The sequence below is a fragment of the Panthera pardus genome, unplaced genomic scaffold (assembly GCF_024362965.1).
Source record: "Panthera pardus isolate Hobbes unplaced genomic scaffold, ASM2436296v1 HiC_scaffold_12, whole genome shotgun sequence".
NCBI classification, from domain to species: Eukaryota; Metazoa; Chordata; class Mammalia; order Carnivora; family Felidae; genus Panthera; species Panthera pardus.
Window position 1 is genome coordinate 105044894 of NW_026526677.1, and position 18930 is coordinate 105063823.

The 18930-nt window shown below is 42.3% G+C and overlaps 1 protein-coding gene across 15 annotated transcripts in view; it reads right to left on the minus strand.

Moving 5' to 3' along the window:
- The window catches only part of DIXDC1 (DIX domain containing 1), a 72869-nt gene that overhangs the window by 39088 nt on the left and 14851 nt on the right, over positions 1–18930 (minus strand). For 14 of the 15 annotated variants that reach the window (XR_002085778.2, XR_002085779.2, XM_019469149.2 and 11 more), the window contains one exon: positions 1635–1764. The exons of the other annotated variant lie outside the window; for it this stretch is intronic. Coding sequence is in view for 11 of the 14 variants with exons in the window: in XM_019469149.2 (XP_019324694.1) it covers positions 1635–1764 (130 nt within the window). In the remaining 3 variants the exon portion in view is untranslated. The remainder of the gene's footprint in view (positions 1–1634; positions 1765–18930) is intronic. 15 annotated transcript variants of the gene reach the window in all.

Here is an 18930-nt window from a genome sequence, read left to right on the forward strand (position 1 = left end):
CTGGATAAGGCAAAGGTTGTGACCTTGACGAGAGCAGTGTAAGTGGAGAGGTGGGATCAAAAGCCCAGGGAGGGTTTGTTAAAGAAAGAACAGGGAACAAGGCAGTGAATTCAGCGAGTTTTTCCATAGAGCAAAATCACAATAAAATGCAGCACTTAAGAATCTGGGTTTCGGGAAACCAAAGAATACATATTCATATTGCTTGTATATGCATAGAATATCTCTGAAAAGAAATGTAAGAAACTGCTAACACTACTTGCTTCCAGAAAGAACACGTAGTTGGTGCGGGTGGAAAAAAGGCTTTTACACCCTTTTGTAGCTTCTGCATTTTCTGTCTGATTATATTTTCAAGTATAATCTATTCCAGCAAGTGAAAAATAATGTTTAAAATGAGCTTTGGAATTAAAGCAGGTCTAGCTTTTGCCACGTACAGTTATGTGGCCTTGTACAATTGCCCAGCCCTTCTCAACCTCGTGAGAGATGGCATAAAATGGCAGTACCTGCATCACACCTGTAGCATAAACCATCCAAAGTAGCACGCTTAGCGCAATGCTTCATCTATTCTAAGTGCTCAGGGAATTCATTTATTTATGTTTATAAGTCTTCTCTTTTAAGCTTGCTTCCTGAAAACAGGGATGATGGTAGGTGCTTCTCAAGGCTGGACGATCAAAGGAAATGAAATGAAATGAGATTAAAAAGTGTCCGACAGATGGCAGCTATCACTATTACCACCGTTATTTTCATTGGAAACGAATGCCCTGATGAATCCGTGAGCTGGCCCGGTGAGGCAGTCACGGAGAGGCTGCCTGTAGCAAACCTGGCTCCTTCTGCACCACTTGTAAGGATGAAGCAAGTGACTCTCTCAAGGATTCTAAGCAAGGTCAGCCGATGAATATAACAGTAATGTCTGAGTACCTATTCCGTGCCAGGCACTTGGTAGGAGGTGTGGGAACAGAAAGAAAAGTTACACTGTACCTGCTCTTAAATAAGAGCTCGGTCTATACGGGAGAGAGAGGTAAACAGTCAGCGCTCAGTGCGTGGGAACACATAGTAATAACAGAGCTGCGGACAAATGCTGTAGAAAGAAGGGGATGGTACCATCCAATAAGGGCGACTGGCAACAGTCCCAGGGCTCTTCATGGAAACCCTTCTGTGAGGCATGATGGTAGTTTCACAGAAGGGGTCCTTTTGCTGGGAACCCTCCTTCTTCTTTCCTGACCCCTACTTCCTTTTCCAGCCTCAGTTTAGACATCGGTGCTTCTGGTAAGCCACCGCCGAGCCCCTAGAACTGGGTCGGCGCCTCCATCCACCCAGGTGCTCCTATCTGTCCTTACTCTATCAGAGTCCTAAGTACATTAATGGAATGAGTTCACTTTCCAGTCTTTCCAACTAGATTGGGAGACTCCTGAGAGCATAGACTGTGCTTACAATCACATTCCCAAAGCCTAATAGAGTGCCTAGCACACTGTTTATTGACTAATAAATAAATGAGTTAATGATGGGCAAGAATGTTAAACCTTCTCTACTTCCATTTCCATGTGTTATAAAGAAGAAGCAAACTGCTCGGAAGGGCACATGGAGGATAAAGAAGGCATGTTCTGGTTTGTGCTGGCATCGGTCCAGGGCCCACTGACCAACGATCTCGATGAGATATGCCAGGATCACCCCATCCCGAAGATCCTGTCGCAGGTCCTGCACGGGCTTCACTGCTGGCCTCTTCTTGAGCTGTGCATTCACCCAGGCCACATACGCCTGGAGCTGTTGCTGGAAAATCAAAGGTGGAAATAAGGGAAAGGAATATGATTCTTCTCCTTTGCCCTGCACCCTCTGAGGCAACATTTGAGACTGGACTACGGTGGGAAATCCACATCCAGAGGGAGGAGGAGGTTTCAAGGAAATAAAGAAGAAAGATGGTGAGACATGGAGCCTGTTCTAAAAATCTCTAATTTTATGCTAGTTGCTAGTCTTCAGGGAAAGCTAACCGCTGACTTGGTGGCAGTGTAGACACGGAGAAACAGATGAGTGTTTCAGTGAGTAGGACTCCTGCTTTCCTTGAGTTTTGCTCCCTTGACCATGGATGGGGGCCAGTGGAGAAGCACAGCCAGTTTTTGGGTGTGATCACTGCTGCCAGTAACCCATTGTGCTTCTCAAGAACAATCACTCATTCTCACATGCACAATGGACACTGATACTCATAAGGCTGGTCTTGGGGAATCAGAAATAAACAACAGCAAGCCAGCTCAGAACAACCTCTCCCATCACTATGTTCTTCACAATGAGACTTAATGGAAATCATCTCACTGTCAACTCGAGATTTATTCTCCTGAGCCCATAATCCTGGGATTGCTACAGAGTTTGTGTTAATCCGTGCTTTATGTTGTCAAAGAGGATCTAGTTGCCTAAAATCTGCACAAAGAAGGAAAAAGAAAAGCTTTGGTGAGCAGTACCCTGAAGACTTGGGCAGAGGTTGTGGCGCGGGGGGCGGGCGGGGGGGAGTGCTTTCATTTATTGTCAGACAAAGCTAAACCCAGTATCATCAGAAGCCTGTCAGGCCCAGATAGGGACACACAACTCATCCCAGCCCTCGGATCCCCCTACATAGTCCATTTTGTCCCCTACCAAAGCTTGCATCCAGGTGTTTATTCTAATTTTGCATTTGTTCTGAAGATGGACACTTAAATATCAAAAGAGCACATGAACAATATCCCAGAACAATCAGCAGCTCTGTCTGGTCTCTGTAGAAGCCCAAGACCCTGACCCTAAACATTAGGTTCAAGGGCTAACGGTATTATATTACAAGCTGGTTGAAGAATAGTTGATTTCTACGCCACAAGTACTTCTTCAATAAAATGCTGGAAATTACCCACTGATTGCTTCCTGAGCTTGAATTAAATCTTCGTTATTTTCTCTGGGTCGATTTGTGGCAATAAATGAAGTCCTTTATAAAGACAGTACTAAGGCAATAATCTATCAGCGGCTGACAAACTTAGGAAGTGCCATATCAGCAGGCAGTAGGGGAAGGAATCGAGTGTCTACGTGAACTAAACACTAGTTCTGGAATTTGATATGTGTTTTATCGTATTAATGAAGGTGCCTGGGACAGGACCTGCCACGCAACTGATGCCTGCTTAACAGTCATTATTATTTTCATCGTTATCACCATCTAATTAATCCTCACAAAAACACTGAAGGGTCAGTATCCTCTCCATTCTACGGATCAAGTTCAGAGAAGTGATGGAACATCCCCAAGGCCCCAGCCAGGACACAGCAGATCTGGTACTGGAACGCCTAACTGTGGTCCAAGCATTGACCAAGGGCATCGTGCTACCCCACTCACTTGGTATAATAGGGGTGGCCACACTTTCTGCCTAATGTGGGCCAGACCCTTGCCCAAGGTCTGCTCCTGCCGCACAGCCCAAGCACCGTGGGAGGCAAAGGGTACCTCTGTAGTAAACCACTCTGCTCTGGAGCAAAGGAGTTAGGACCAAAAAAGGCATTAAGGGTAACAGTTGGGATCTGACCCTGGCTTAGGTATAAAACACCTAGGGGTGCCTGGGTGGCTCAGTTGGTTAAGCATCCGACTCGGTTTCAGCTCAGGTCACCATCTCGCGGTTTCATGAGTTTGAACCCCATGTGGGGCTCTGTGCTGACAGTGCAGAGCCTCCTTGGGATTCTCTCTCTCCTTCTCTCTGCCCCTTCCCTACTCATGCTGTCTCTGTCTTCCTCAAAATAAATAAATAAATAAATAAATAAATAAATAAATAAATAAATAAATAAAACTTAAAAAAAAAAACCCCATATATGTGTATACACATGTGTGTATACACACATATATATATGTATATGTATATATATATATGTATACATATATATGTATATATATCTATCTAATGTATATCTATATATATATCTAATGTATACACACACATATATAAAATAATAAAATTCCTAACCAGTCTCCCTGTATCTACTATCATCCTCAACCCACCCTCCACACATTCCTGCTTCAGATCCTTCACTGGCCTCTCCTGTCAAGATAGAATCCAACCATCTTGGCTGCATTTAGTCTGTCATGTGCTGGCCGCTGCCTCTGCTCCGCTTACTCACTACCCTCCCATTTGCCTGCTGCGTTTCGGTTGGTCCAAACCATGTGCAGTGCCCCAAACGCACCACACTTTCCAGCCACTCTCCCTCCCTGAGCCTGCAGTCTCCTCTTAAGGCTGAGCCCAAGCATCACCTTTTCCAAGAAGCCTTCCCTGACCCTCCCACAGCCCAGCTCTGATCTCCCCGAGGATGTCCAGTGTCACACACGGTGCTGAGATCATAAGCCCAAACTGAGCCCACACTTTTGTGGTTGTCGGGGGGGGGGGGGGTGGTTCCTGAAAGAGGAAATGAGGCAAAGGGAACAGTGAGCTCAAAGGAGCTCAGGTCTGAAGTATGCTCTATGCAGGGAGTCACAACAACTCAGAAGTACGGGACTTTAGGGTAGCAGGTGCACAACAAATATTTGTTTGAGTCAGTGAATCACTTGTCACATTTCATCAGGCCGAGACTTAAAATGATTGCAAAAGCTAATAATGCAGGGGCAGACAAGAACAAATGGTTTATGTTAGACCAAGATCATTTCTACTTGAGTAACCACAGCCTTCTTTTGGCTACTGAATAGAAGTTGTGTCTGATGCAAAACTGATGAGAGGTTCTAACAGTACTTTTCATGCACATTAATCTCACCTCTGGTTTCCAACAAGAGGATTCTACAGCATAAATGATAATAATAGTCACCACCGTTCTGAACACCTACTCTGTGTCAAGGGTTATGCTAGATCACTCATTCATTCATTCATTCATTCATTCATTCATTTTTAAGTAAACTCTGTGCCCAATATGGGACTCAAACCCATGACCCAAGATCAAGAGTCGCATGCTCCACCAACTGGGCCGGCCAGGTGCCCCTCTGCTAGGTCCTTTAAACACATTTTCCCTAATGCTAATCTGCCAGGAAGATTTTACTGTATCTATTTTGCTAATTGGAAACTGAGACTCAAAATAGGTAAACTCATTTGTTCCAGGTCACCAGACAGTAAAGCATGAATATGAAACTCTAATTCCCAAGCCAATGCTCTTTCCACTCAACCACACTATCACCTAAATAAATGCATCCCTGAAGTTTCAGTGAACCTTTCTCAAACTCTCAGAATGGAAGTCCCCTTAGTCTACACCACTTTCTCCCCCACATCCAATGTTTGGGTCTCTTGTGTAATAATCTACACTAAGTAGCTATCTACTATTCCAAGGGTGGCCCCCAGGCCAGCAGCATCAGCATTACCTGGGAGCCTGGCAGAAATGCAGACTCTCAGACTCCACCCCACCCCTACTCAATCAGAACCCACACTTTAAACAGATCTCCCAGTGATTCATATGCACATTAAAGTTTGAGAAGCACTGATCCAGCCTACTGTTCCCACCCCTTGCTGTGCTTCAAGATCACAAAGAAAGCTTTTAAAAAAACAAAGACATGTAGACATTACCCCCATCAAATTCTCTCCATAGGGTAGAACTCAGAAAGCTTTATTTTCCCAAGTTCCCCCATATGATTCTTGTAGAGCTAACCTGAGTTTTCTCCTAGCTAAACATTACAATTCCCTTAACCAAGGGGTTCTGTACATGCTGATTACTCATCAGAGTCACTGGAGAAGCTTTTTAAAAATACTAATATCTGCCCAGCAATTGTCCTACTAGGTATTTACCCAAAGGATACAAAAATACTGATTCAAAGGAGCACATGCACCCCGATGTATACAGCAGCATTATCTACAATAGCCAAATTATGGAAAGAGCCCAAATGCCCACTGATAGATGAATGGATGAAGAAGATGTGGTATATAAAGTGTGCCTGGGTGGCTCAGTCAGTTGAGCATCTGACTTCGGCTCAGGTCATGATCTTGCCATCTGTGAGTTCAAGCCCTCATCGGGCTCTGTGCTGACAGCTCAGAGCCTGGAGCCTGCTTTGGATTCTGTCTCCCTCTCCCTCTGCACCTCCCCTGCTCGCACTCTGTCTCTGTCTCTGTCTCTGTCTCTCTCTCTCTCAAAAATAAAATAGGCATTAAAAAAATTTTTTTTAAAAAGATGTGGTATACATATACAATGGAATATTATGTGGCCATCAAAAAGAATGAAATCTTGCCATTTGCTCTGACGTGGATGGACCTAGAGTGTATTAGGCTAAGCAAAATAAGTCAGATAAAAACAAATATCATATGATTTCCCCTATATGTGGAATTTAAGAAACAAAACAGATGAACATGGCGGTGGGGAAGACAGGGAAGCAAACCATAAGAGGCTCTTTTATTTTTTAATTTGAGAGGTGGGGGGGAGTGCACACGAGCAGGAAAGAAGGGCAAAGGGAGAGAGAGAATCTTAAGCAGGCTCCACACTCAGCACAGAGCCCTACTCAGGGCTCAATCCCACAACCCTGGATCATGACCTAAGCCAAAATTAAGAGTCAGACGCTCAGCTGACTGAGCTACTCAGGCACCCTGAGACTCTTAAATATAGAGAACAAACTGAGGGTTGCTGGAGGGGAGATGGGCAGAGGATGGGCTGGGTGGCTGATGGGTATTAAAGAGGGCACCTGTGTTGAGCCCTGAGTGTTATATATAAATGATGAATCACTAAATTCTACTCCTGACATCAACATTACACTATATCTTAACTAATTAGAATTTAAATAAAAACTTAGGAAAAATACTAATGTCGGGGGCCCACTAGAGAATAGTTAGAATTTCTGAGGGTGGGGCCCAGTTATACCAATATTCCTTAAATTCTTCTATGCACATCCAGAGTTGCAAGCCAAGCTCACACTCCTTACCCAAAATGGTTTCAAGTATTACTGATCTTCTGTCTAAATCTATCTGAAACTGAGACATCTAGAACCTAACACAATACTCCGAGTTTAAAGGAGACATGAAGATTCCTCATTCAAGATATTTTTCTTTTCTTTCCTTCTTCGTTCTTCTCTTTCCTTTCTTCCTTGGCCACCAGAACACATTATTGACCTACACTAGGGGGTTATTCAAAACCCCTATTATTTTTTATTTCACTAGCTGTCCAGTTTGAAATAATTTCAGACTTACATAAAAGTGGCAAAATTGGTACAAAGAGCTCCCCTATACCCATTTACCTAACTGCTTCCCCAAATGTTCACTTCGTCCACAACAGCAACAGAACAGGACATTAACACTGACACAGTACTATTACATAATCTCCAGACCTTATTCAGATTTCCCCAGTTGACCTACTGTCCTTCTTTGGTCCAAAAGATCTCACACTACATTTAGTTGTCCTGTCCCTTTGGTCTCTTTCAATCTGGCTAAGTCTTTCTCCATCTTTCCTGATCTTGACAATTTTGAAGAATACTTCCCAGTTATTTTGTACACTGTCCCTCAATTTGGGTTTGTCTAAAATTTCTTAGTGATCAAATTCAGGTTATGGGTTTGGAACATACAATACCCTTCTCTGTGCATCATATCAAAAGACACATGATGCTGATACATCGCATTATTGTTGAAATTAACTGTGATTACACAGTTAAGGTAGGTGTCTGCCAAGTTTCTCTACTGTAAAGTCGCCATTTTTCCCTTGTAATTGATAAGTATTTTGTGGGAATATTTGAGACCATGAAAATATCCTTTTCCCTATCATCGCTTTACTTAACATCCATTTTTCCTTTCTTAAAAATCATTGAGTATTCTTTTCCTGATTGATTACTATGACATCTCCCAAATGATGATTTTCTAATTCCATCATTCCTTCTACACTTACTAGTTGGAATTCCTAATATGAGGAAAAGCTATTTCTTTTCCCCCATTTACTTATTTATATCAGTATGGGATCGTGGGTATTTATTTCACTTTCGTTATATTAATCCATTACTATCATTATTTACTTGTGCTGCTCAAATTGGGACAAATGTTGGCTCCTGTATCCTTTTCATATGCTCCAGTCACTTTTTTAAAAATTGTGGTAAAAAAATACATCACAAAAAATTTGTCATCCTAGTATTTTTAAGTGTACAGCTCAGTAGTGTTAAGTATATTCACACTGTTGTGCAATGAATCTACAGATATCTTCATATTGCAAAATGAAACCCTACGCTCATTAAACAATAAATCCCATTTCCCTTCCTCCCAGTGCCTGGCAACCACTGTTCTACTTTCTGTTTCTATAAATTTGACTATTTTAGACAACTCAGACAAATGGAATCATACAGTACTTGTCTTTTTGTGATTGGCTTACTTCTCTCAGTGTAATGTCCCCAAGGTTCATACATGTTGTTCCTTGTGTCAGATTTTCCTTCTTTTTTAAGGGTGAATAATATTCAATTGTATGTTTATACCACATTTTGCCTATTCATTCATCTGTTGATGGACATGTGGGTTGCTTCTACCTCTTGGCTATTGTGAATAATGCTGCTATGAAAATGAGTGTGCAAATACCTCTTCAAGATCCCACTTCTTTTGGATATAGACCCAGAAGTAGGACTGCTGGTTCATATGGCCTGATCATGTTCTTTGAACATTTCCTTACTTCCTGGTGTCATGAGATATTCCACACTCCTCGTCTTAGGCTTTCTCTGCCCAGCTCTGGAATCAGTTATTTCTCAAAAGAACTCTAGTTCTTTGGTTTTTAGAAACCAAAATTTGGGCATGAGTTGTACTCATTGTTACTGGGGTTACATTTTTGACCCTCTCAGTAGTAGAGTAGAAAATGCATGTATGTAGGGGCGCCTGGGTGGCTCAGTCAGTTGAGCGTCTGACTTCAGCTCAGGTCATGATCTCACCACTTGTGGGTTCAAGCCCTGTGTCGGGCTCTGTGCTGACAGCTCAGAGCCTGGAGCCTGCTTCAGATTCTGTGTCCCGCTCTCTCTCTCTGCCCCTCCCTCGCTCATGCTCTGTCTCTCTCTGTCTCAAGAACAAATAAAACATTTAAAAAAAAACAAAGAAAATGCATGTATGTATACACACATATGCACATACACCTTGAGAGACAGACATACGATGAATTACAGCATAAATTACACTGATCCCTCCTCCAACCAAGCCCACAGAGTTCACTTCTTCCTGTCCCTTTTCTTTATTATAACTCCTTTCTCCCAGTGAGAAACCAGAACTCTCACTCTCCACCATATATTTACTAATATTTGCTTGATCCTAGAAACACATAAGTTAGTGTCAGACTTGCTAACTCATACCTTGTGAAAAATTAATTTACCAACCATAATATAATATTTGTGCATAGTTCTTTTCGAGTTTAGAGTCAAAATGCTGATGCAAAGTGACTTAGGTTAGTTCTTTTCTTCTCCAGTCCCTTCAGTGTGGTTATGTTATTCATTTGTAATACAGTGGGGTTCGTTTTGTACTATCAGTAGTCCATTTTGGGTTCTCTCCACATTTTGGATGATTAGGTGCATGGATGATTGCATGATTAGCATGATCCTAAAAGTCAGAGCTGTACAAAAACATCTAGTCAGGAAAGTGTCACTGCTACGTCATTCTTTCTACTCCATTCCCTTCTCTCAGTTCTTTCCATCTATTCCCATCCACCTCATAGTAACCAACCACATGAGTTCCAGTTTATCCAGAAAAAGGACACGTGTATACTTGCTTATTTCCCTTTCTTTCTTATGTGAAAACTAGCACAGTACTGATATTCTTTTTGTACTTGGACTTTGCACTTCACTTCGCTTAACATAGTCTGGAAATCACTCTACACTGGTTCAGAGACTTTCTTTATTCATGTTTACAGCGACCATAGCACTCCATTATGTGGACATACCATAATTTATACAACCATTCTCCTGTGTATGGGCACTTAGGTTTTTCCCAATGTTTTGCAATTACCAACAATGCTGCAATGAGTGAACATCGTATAGGCCTGGGTATTTTCACGTGGATGCAGGTCTGCCTTCAGGGTAGATTCCAAGATGTGGGATTGCTGGACCAAGAGGCACGCAGGTATGTAATTTTATCAGATATTGCCAAATTCCCTGCCAAAAGGATCGTATCTCTTTGCATTCCCATGAGGAATGCACGAGCGCACGACTTTCCCACAGCCTTGCCTACAGAATATGTTGTCATACTTTTAATTCTTGCCAATGTGATAAGTGAGAAATTGTACCTCAGTGTTTTAATTTTCACTTCATTCATTATGAGTTTGAATTTTTTGTAGGTTTAATAATCCATTTTATATATCTTACCTTTTATAACTTTTTTCATATCTAAATGATTGGTCTGTTCATGTCTTTTTCTCGTTTTTCTGTCAAAGTTTCTGGTCCTTTGTCCTGCCATTTTTAAGAACTCTTTGTATCTTGGGAATGTTACCCTTTTGCCTCTGACATATGTTGCAGAGACTTCTCAGCTTTTCAGTTGTCTTTTGACTTGACTCAGGTTGTCTTTTTGGCCATGAGTTATTTTTATATAATCAAGTTTATTGATCATTTACTGTATTGCTTCTGAACTCTGAGTGATGGTTAGAAAGGCTTTCCCTTCACTGAGGTGAAAGAAGACTCCACCTCTGTTTTTTTCTAGTTCTTGTCTGGTTTTATTTTTTACATTCAGATCCCTAATCCATTTGGAGTCTATTCTTATACATGATGTGAGAAATAAATCCAATTCATCCTTCACAAAAAGCACCATTTATTAAAAAGTCCCTCTTTACCCCAATGGTCTGAGATGCTACCTTTATCATATACCGAATTTCCAGAAGTCCTTGGGTCTGTTTATGGACTTTGCATCCTACATAACTCGTATATTTGTTGATTCATGCATGTTTTAATTATAGAGGCTTTACAGTACCTTTTAATGCTCAGTAAAGCTAGTCCCCCCACCCCCTGAAAATTTCTGTTTTTTAGTATTTTCTTGAATATTCTTGCATATTTATTTCTCCATATGAATTTTGTTATCTTTACCTAACTTCCTAAAAAAGTCTGTTGGAATTTTTATTGGCAGTATATTACATTTATAAATTAATTTAGGAAGACCTGTCATATTTAGAATGTTAAATCATAGTCCTCAAGAATGGTGATGTTGTTCCTTTGGTTCAAATGTGTCTTCCAGTAGCATTGAAAAAATTTTTTATTGTTTATTTATTCTTGGAGAGAGAGAGAGAGAGAGACAGAGCGCAAGCAGGAGGGAGACACAGAATCCAGAGCAGGCTCCAGGCTCTGAGCTGTCAGCACAGAGCCCGATGTGGGGCTGGAACCCACGAACCATGAGATCATGACCTGAGCCAACGCCGGACACTTAACTCACTAAGCCACCCAGGTGCCTCTTCCAGGAGTGTTTTAAAGTTTTCCTTCTCCTACAGGTTTTACACAGTTCTTATTAGGTTCATTTCTACCTATTTCTACCTTTCTATTAGGTTCTTAGTCTTCCTTGTTGCAATTGCAAATGAGCTTTCCTGTATCATTATGGTCTCTAATTGGCTACTTTTTGGGTAAATAAAACTATTGATTTCAGTATGTTAATTTTATATACTGTTACCTTATCGCTTATTATTTGAGATTTATCACTAATTCTCTCAAATATTTCCAGGATTATCATATCTGCAAAAAGAAATAGTTTTATTTCATTAGTAAGCCTTGTGCCTCTAAACCAACTTCTCTAGCCTAGTTGCGCCAGTTAATATCTTTGATACGAAGTGGAATGTGGGACGCCTGGGTGGCTCCGTTGGTTCAGCGGCTGACTTCGGCTCATGATCTCATGGTTATGAGCTCGAGGCTCACACAGAGACTGCTTCAGGTCCTCTGTCCCCCTCTCTCTCAGCCCCTCCCTGCTCGCTCGCTCTCGCTCTCAAAAATAAGTAAACATTAAAAAAAAAAATGGAATAGAGTGGAGAATGGGTATCCTACCCATGTTTCCAGCCCTAGAAAAAATATTTGCAGTGTTTCCCAATTTAGGAAGATACAGGTTTTAGGACTAAGGTATATGTATTTTATCATGTTAACTATATCAATCAAGTCTTATTTTCATGACCATTTTATGAGGAACGGATGTTGAATTTCGATAAAAGTTTTGTCAACCTTCATTGTAATAATCCTATAATTATTTTTCTTGAGATCTATTAATATGGTATATGATACTAACAGATTTCCTAATAAAGAACCTATCTTGCATTCTTGGAATTAAACCCAGGTGATGATAGTGAATTGTATATTAAAAATTTTTTTTAATGTTTATTTATTTTTGAGAGAGAGAGAGAGAGAGAGAGAGAGAGTGTGTGAGCACAAGCAGGTGAGGGGCAGAGAGAGAAGGAGACACAGAATCTGAAGCAGGCTCCAGGCTCTAACCTGTCAGCATAGAGCCCAACCGGGGGGCTCGAACCCATGAACCGTGAGATCGTGACCTGAGCTGAAGTTGGGTGCTTAACCGACTGAGGCACCCAGGTGCCCCATGAATTATATTTTTAATGTGGTATTGGATTTTATTTAACAGTGTTATGTTAGTACAATATCTATATCAATATCGATATAGATAGATATAGAATATGATATACAGAGCATTGGGACTATCTGATGATACGTGGCAGTTTGGTAGAATTCCTCTATGAAATAACCTGGAGCTGGTACTTTTTTTGAGGAACAGTTCCTTAATAAGACTCTCTATTTCTTCCATAGAAATTAGTCTGTTTAAATTTTCTGTCTCTTTCAATTTGGGTCATCAGCATTTCCCTAGGAAATTATCCATTTCATCAAAGTTTTAAAATGTTTTTTACACAGACTTGCAAAGACTCTTGCGATTTTTTGTTTCAATGGTTACTTCTCCCTTGTCATTTCTTACTTCGTATACTTGTGCTGTCTCCCCTTTTCTTCTTCATTGTGTTAACTAGCAGTTTGTCTAGTTTGGTGATTTTTTCAAGAAGTCTTAAAAATAAAATAGTTTCAAGAATTGTTGCTATTAAGTTCCTCTAAAACCATGATACCTAGAACCAAACACAATGTTCTGGGTGTAAAACCAGACACTCAGCTTCCTCATTCTGTCCTCACATTCTATCCTCCTCCTCCTCCTTCATCTCTCCTCTTCCTCTTCCTCCTCGTCTTTTCTTTTTTTGTTACCACCTCACATTGTTGACTCATACAGTACTGCCAACCAAAACCCCTACGTAATTTTTAACACATTCTACTGTTAAACCAATCTCTTCCATCTTTGTTCTTGTAAAATTGGTCTTCTTGATCCATATTTACCTATAGTAAATTTCACTCGTGAAATTCCATCTCACAAGATCCTTCTAGATGGGATCATTTCAAGCATTCATTCATTCATTCAAATCAACCAACATTGCTAGGAATTGTGCCAAGCCCAGCTTACAGGCTATGATACAAAGTAATTACAGTGTCGATGGAGAAACGCTAACAAATGCTATCTGTGCACAGAAGGAGCAACAGGATGGAAGGATGTGGGGATGAGGGTAGGGTCTAGAGGAAAGGAGACATTTGTGTGGTTCCCTAAGGATGTTTGCCAGTTACAGAAGGGGAGAAGGGCATCCTACAGAGGGGTGGTTAAAAAAAAGAAAAAGCACAGTGAAGGCATATGGTGTCCTGGAGGAATAGCCAGTTAACAAATTAGCGTGTGGGCAGAGCCATCAGAGGCAGGCAACGACGATGGAGAAACAGGTCAGCACAAGACCTATCTGTGCTCAGACTTTCAGCTCAAAGACCTTCAACAGGAACGTGTGGAGCTTTGAAACCGGAGACTGAAACAGTAAGACCTGCAACTTAGAAAGGTCTACTCTGGACACAGAGGAGAACATGGGGTAGAATAAGAAGCACCCGGATGTGGAGAAACCAGTGAGAAGACCAGGCAATAATTCGAGTGAGAGAAGATGAGAGCCTGAACTGAAGCAGTATAATTAGGAAAGGACAAATTCCAGAAACAAGTCAGGTGACTGACAGGACAAAAGCAGCGACAAAAAGAGAAGGTCCAAAAAGTCATACCTGAGGGATGGGGATGCTTTAACTGAGATGGAAAATATCTGAAGAGCAAATAGTTCAGTTTTGACAACAGTCTGAGCTATTTGAAGCAATAGGGCAAAGATGTTCCACAGCAAGTTGGCAAAACACAGGTACTAGAGCACAAGAGATGGGGGAGGGGTGGGAGATGCATGTTTGAGGGTATCTGTGTGTGACAGGTATAGACTAGGTGCAAGGAAGACCGGAACTATGACCTATTGAGTGCTTGCTACCTACCAGGACTGTGCTAAGCACTTTACCACTTTATTTACTTACAAAAATAAATATATAAAAATATTTTAATTTATATATACATAAACAATATACATATTTAACATTGATTTATTAACCATCCCCCCCCCCCCAATGCATACACACACAATCATCCTCATTTTACACATGTGGAAACCAAAGTTTAGAGCAACAACATGCCCAGGGTCAAAGGGCTGCTAAGTGGAAGAAAAGGGATTTGAATTCAATGCTGACTCCAAATCCTGGGATCTTACAACACCCCAAAAATTAAAGTGAACTATAAAAAGTTTTTCGGCAAGAAAGGGAGTGGAAGGAGCACCAAAGGGAATGAAGAAAATGAAAGTGTACTAACTGCCAATTCTTGTCAGTCATTGAATGAAGCACTTTTTATGTACTATCTCCTTTAATCCCCATACCCGATCGCTAAAGCCTATGTTATTAGCCCCGTTTCTTATATAGGAGACTTTGCTCAAGGCCATAGCACTGGTGAATGATGAAAAAAGGGATTTGAACCCACTCCACCTTACTCCAAAGAATATAATGACATGAGCAAAAATGAAATTATTGGAGTGCCTGGCTGGCTCCGTCAGTAGAGCATGAGACTCTTGATCTCAGGGTCATGAGTTCAAGCCCCATGTTCGGGGTAGAGCTTACTTTAAATAAATAAATAAATAAATAAATAAATAAATAAATAAATAAATAAATACAAATAATTTTAGAATAAGTGATCCAATGAATAGAAAAAAAATCAGGAGAAAGTGTTATGTAGGAATCCAGGAATGAGAGAATTTTAAGACGGATGGTCAGGAAGGTCAAATGCTGTCAAAAAGTCAGGCTAAAGACCGGAAAGCCCATTGCGTTGAATAATTAACAGGCTCTGGTGACCTTTTTGAGCACAGATACTGCAGAGTGGTAGGTGAGAAGTCAGACGGCAGTGAACCCAGTGAACCTAGAAGACACCAGGAAGTAGGAAAGCAGGAGCATTGGGGGGAGGAGAGAGGGTGTGAGCTGGAGCGCAAGGGGGGTGAGGGAACAAGGGTGTCTCGGGATGGGAAGACACTGCAGGCAGAGATGAGGGCTTGGTGAAGGAGAAACAGACTCAAGGGGAGGGTGAGTGATGTGGCAAGGTTTCAAAGGAGAGGACTACATCCTCCTCTGTGAGGAGGCGGGAACAGGTACCTATGTGGGGAAGTTAGGAGATGGGGAAGAGGTGTAATTGGACTAAGTAACTAACGTGAGTTTGCTCATGGGTGAGTCACATATAGAAACCACAGCAGGTGGAGCTGTGGCACAAAAGAACCTTTATTTGCAGCAAATTAAGGAGATCTAGGGAATAACTTGCAAAGCTGAAACTCCCTGAGGAAGGGCGGATGGGTTCCTTTCCTTTAGGGTTAGGATGAATATTTAGAAGAGGGAGCCTTTGTCATGGTGTGTAGATGTGGGCATAAGGTCACACATGCAGCCTCAGGTAACTTGCCTATACGGGCATTGCATGTTATGTAAATGAGGCTTGTGCTCCTCCTTGGGCAGATATTTTAGTATGATAATGAGATGAAGGAACTGTCGGGCATCCCATGGGTCAACCCACCGTCCATCTGCTCAGGGGTGTCAGGGGTTAAGCTCAAACTGGTCTGGGCAGTATTGCTTCAGGGGTAGTTTCTTGGTTTAGGCCCATGGGGTCTTTAGCCTGAGTTAAGAGATAAACTGGAAAGAAGAACTCAAGGAAAAAATGTGGGACAAAGATCAGTGGGTCTAGGCAGGTCTACGATGCAGTAGGTCCACTAGCTGTGGAGAGTGAGAGGGAGGAGCAGAATGAAGGAGGCTTCGGGAAGGGATGCTGTGGGAAGCTGGGAAGAACAGTGACTGCTAAAGATGTCCCGGCAACACCAAAGACTCAGCCAGGGCTGCAGACCAGGATTCTGTAACTGAATCTATCAGCGAAGCTGCACGATCTCCTCTAACACTGCTCGGCAGGCCTGCCGGAGGGAACCAGGGATGGGCTCATCCAGGACAGGCAGCAATCAACCAAAGCAAAGGGAGTGCGGGAGGTGGTGAGAGTGTCTTTCAAGTGACTGCTGGTGGCATCTGCACCGGGGACAGGAAGTCAAAGGAGCGCTGAGAACCTGACAGGACAGAGAAGGCTGAGGAGATTGAAAACGGGTTTGATGGGAAGGAAGGAGTGTGGAGATTGGGGTTGTGAGGGGAGAGCGCAGTCTCAGAGTTCAGGATGTCAAGGGTAGGACCCTCCTGTGGAATATGTCCCAGGATGTGGTTTTGCTGTGGTAGCACAGAGGGACAATCACTGCAGTGGGGAGGGGAGGCTAGACTATCTTCATCTCGGGGCCTGAAGGCAGTCCAGGAGAACGGTAGGGATCCAAATGCTGAGCACAGTTCCTATTCTGCCCAGATTCAAGTCATTTTAAAAACTCAGAAGCATGAAATCATTAATAAAATGAAAGCATTAATATCACTGATCATCATTGGTTGAATCCTTGATAAAAATCTTTTTGGTTGAAAAATGTCATGTCACTACTATGTCTGCATGTTGACAGAGACCTCCTCAATGGCATCTAACAAAGTGACTGCAGAATCACAACTGAGTGGGGCCACTCTCATCCACAGGTTAGGGTGCCCCCGCTTTAGGTCTCTGCTTAGCCAGCAAGTCAGATCGGGGAAGCTGAGCACTAAGCCAAACCTCCTCTTTGATCTGAAGGCATCTGTACCTCACACCCAAGGGGAAGGCCAGACCCTGTTCTTGCTATAAATGCCTACTGCTGGCTCTGAAAAAAGGATTTGAAGGACAAAGTAGACACCAGGAGAACCAGCCACACCACCCACTTCCCCCACAAAGATGTTTATCTTAAAAGAAGCCTGTGTTGCAAGCCTAGGCCCTGAGTAGCAATGCTGCTTGGCTTTAAAATTTACTAGAGTTCGTCTGCAGCAGATGAAATACCATATGCTTTTGCAAGAGGCTGTTACTCTCTGGGGATTGGACTGGTAGTTTTATTTTTCTCTTTCTTCTCATCCTTGTCCTTGTCTTCCTCCTTCTTCTCCTCTGTTACTCTCTGGGGGTTGGACTAGTAGTTTTATTCTCCTCCTCCTCCTCTTCCTTCTTTTTTTGGTCCCATAATCGTTCTCAAATTATAAACCATGTGAAAGCCAGATATGTAAAATAGGGAGAAGGAGAGATTCCCTGATTAGGGCCAGGGTGAGGGATCCAGAGCCTAGCTCATCCAACCCTCTTTTTCTCCACCTCCAACTCCCTACCCTAGCCACATGAGATAATGTCTTAAGGGGTTCTTGCAACAGGTGGGGGGAAAAAAAACCCACGGAATTTCATTTACTTCTAGCACTATCATTTTATTAGTCAATTATTCCGTGAAGACAAGATGCCAATAGGTTCAGCAAAATGAAAATATCTGGAATATGAAGATATACATCTTGATCGTGCCCCTAGTTCTTGGTCTATTTCCAAAAACAACAGGTGGAGAATCACAACAGGACAGCAGATTCAAATCAGGCCCACACGGTGGTGGAGCTAACGGCTCTCGGGGTAGCTGCCCAGGTCACAATGATTCCCCTTCTATAGAAACACACACCATCTGCATACACAGTGATGGGCCCTAGGTCTGGGCTGGTATCACATCACCTCCTCCAATGGCCACAGCTGATTGGTCCAGTTGAGTTGACTGTTCAAGTCCAACCAATCTCTGGAATTTTTTATCTGGCCTCCAGGAATAGAATCAGTCTCCTTCTCCCCACCCATCTTTCTTTGACAAAGTTGTAAGACATAAAACTTAGATGTTGCCATAGACCGTGATCCCCACCTGAGAGAGAAAAGGCATATAGAGTGAAAGGGAATAAAGCCACCCACAGAAAGAACCAGAGAGAAGTGGCAAAAAGCAGAAAAAGGGGGCCTCCAGTGTTTGAGTTCTTGATTTTCATTGGGACCCTGCTCCATTCTTGCCTTTCCATGGTTTAATTTTTCAGCCTTTCCTTGGATTCCATGAGTCAGTAAATTCCACTTTCTATTTTGCTAGCTCAAGTTGGGTTCTTGGCACTTGCAATCAAACTAATAAAAAAAGCAAGACAATCAAATACACCATGCCAGTGGCAGAACTAATCGTGGTCCAGATTTAACATCTCTAACTTGTTCTGAGGAAGCTGGAAAGATACCTGTGTAATCCAGAAGTCTAGAAAGACAGGCTTTTGGTGCCAGTCCTTTGAGTCGGGCATCAGGGGGAAGAAAAGTAGGTACAGCAACACTCCTCAGCTGTCTGAGCAGGATTTTGGCTTGGTGAGACCGAACGGCTGTAAAGCTGTGTCAGCAGCGGTAGCACCAAAGAGTGGCTGGTGTGGGCGGCCCTTAGCAACCCCATAATCTCCATCAGCTCCCTCGAAGACACTCCAAATAGCCCTACAATATAAGTTAAAACTCTTCCAAGTAGAGACAGTTCTGTTCACCATCTTCACTCATATAGGAATCTTGACCTTGAGACCACTCTTGTGCTAACTGTGACTTTCTTTCCTGTTTTTCTTTGGGACCTGCCCCTCCTTCCAAACAAGTTTGCAAACCCAGCCTCTCCTCTCTGTCTCCTCTAAGTCTCAAGGTCAAAGAGACTTCCTGCAGGGGACTTGTTTGGTTAGACTTGCAAAAGGCACTGACTGGGCTT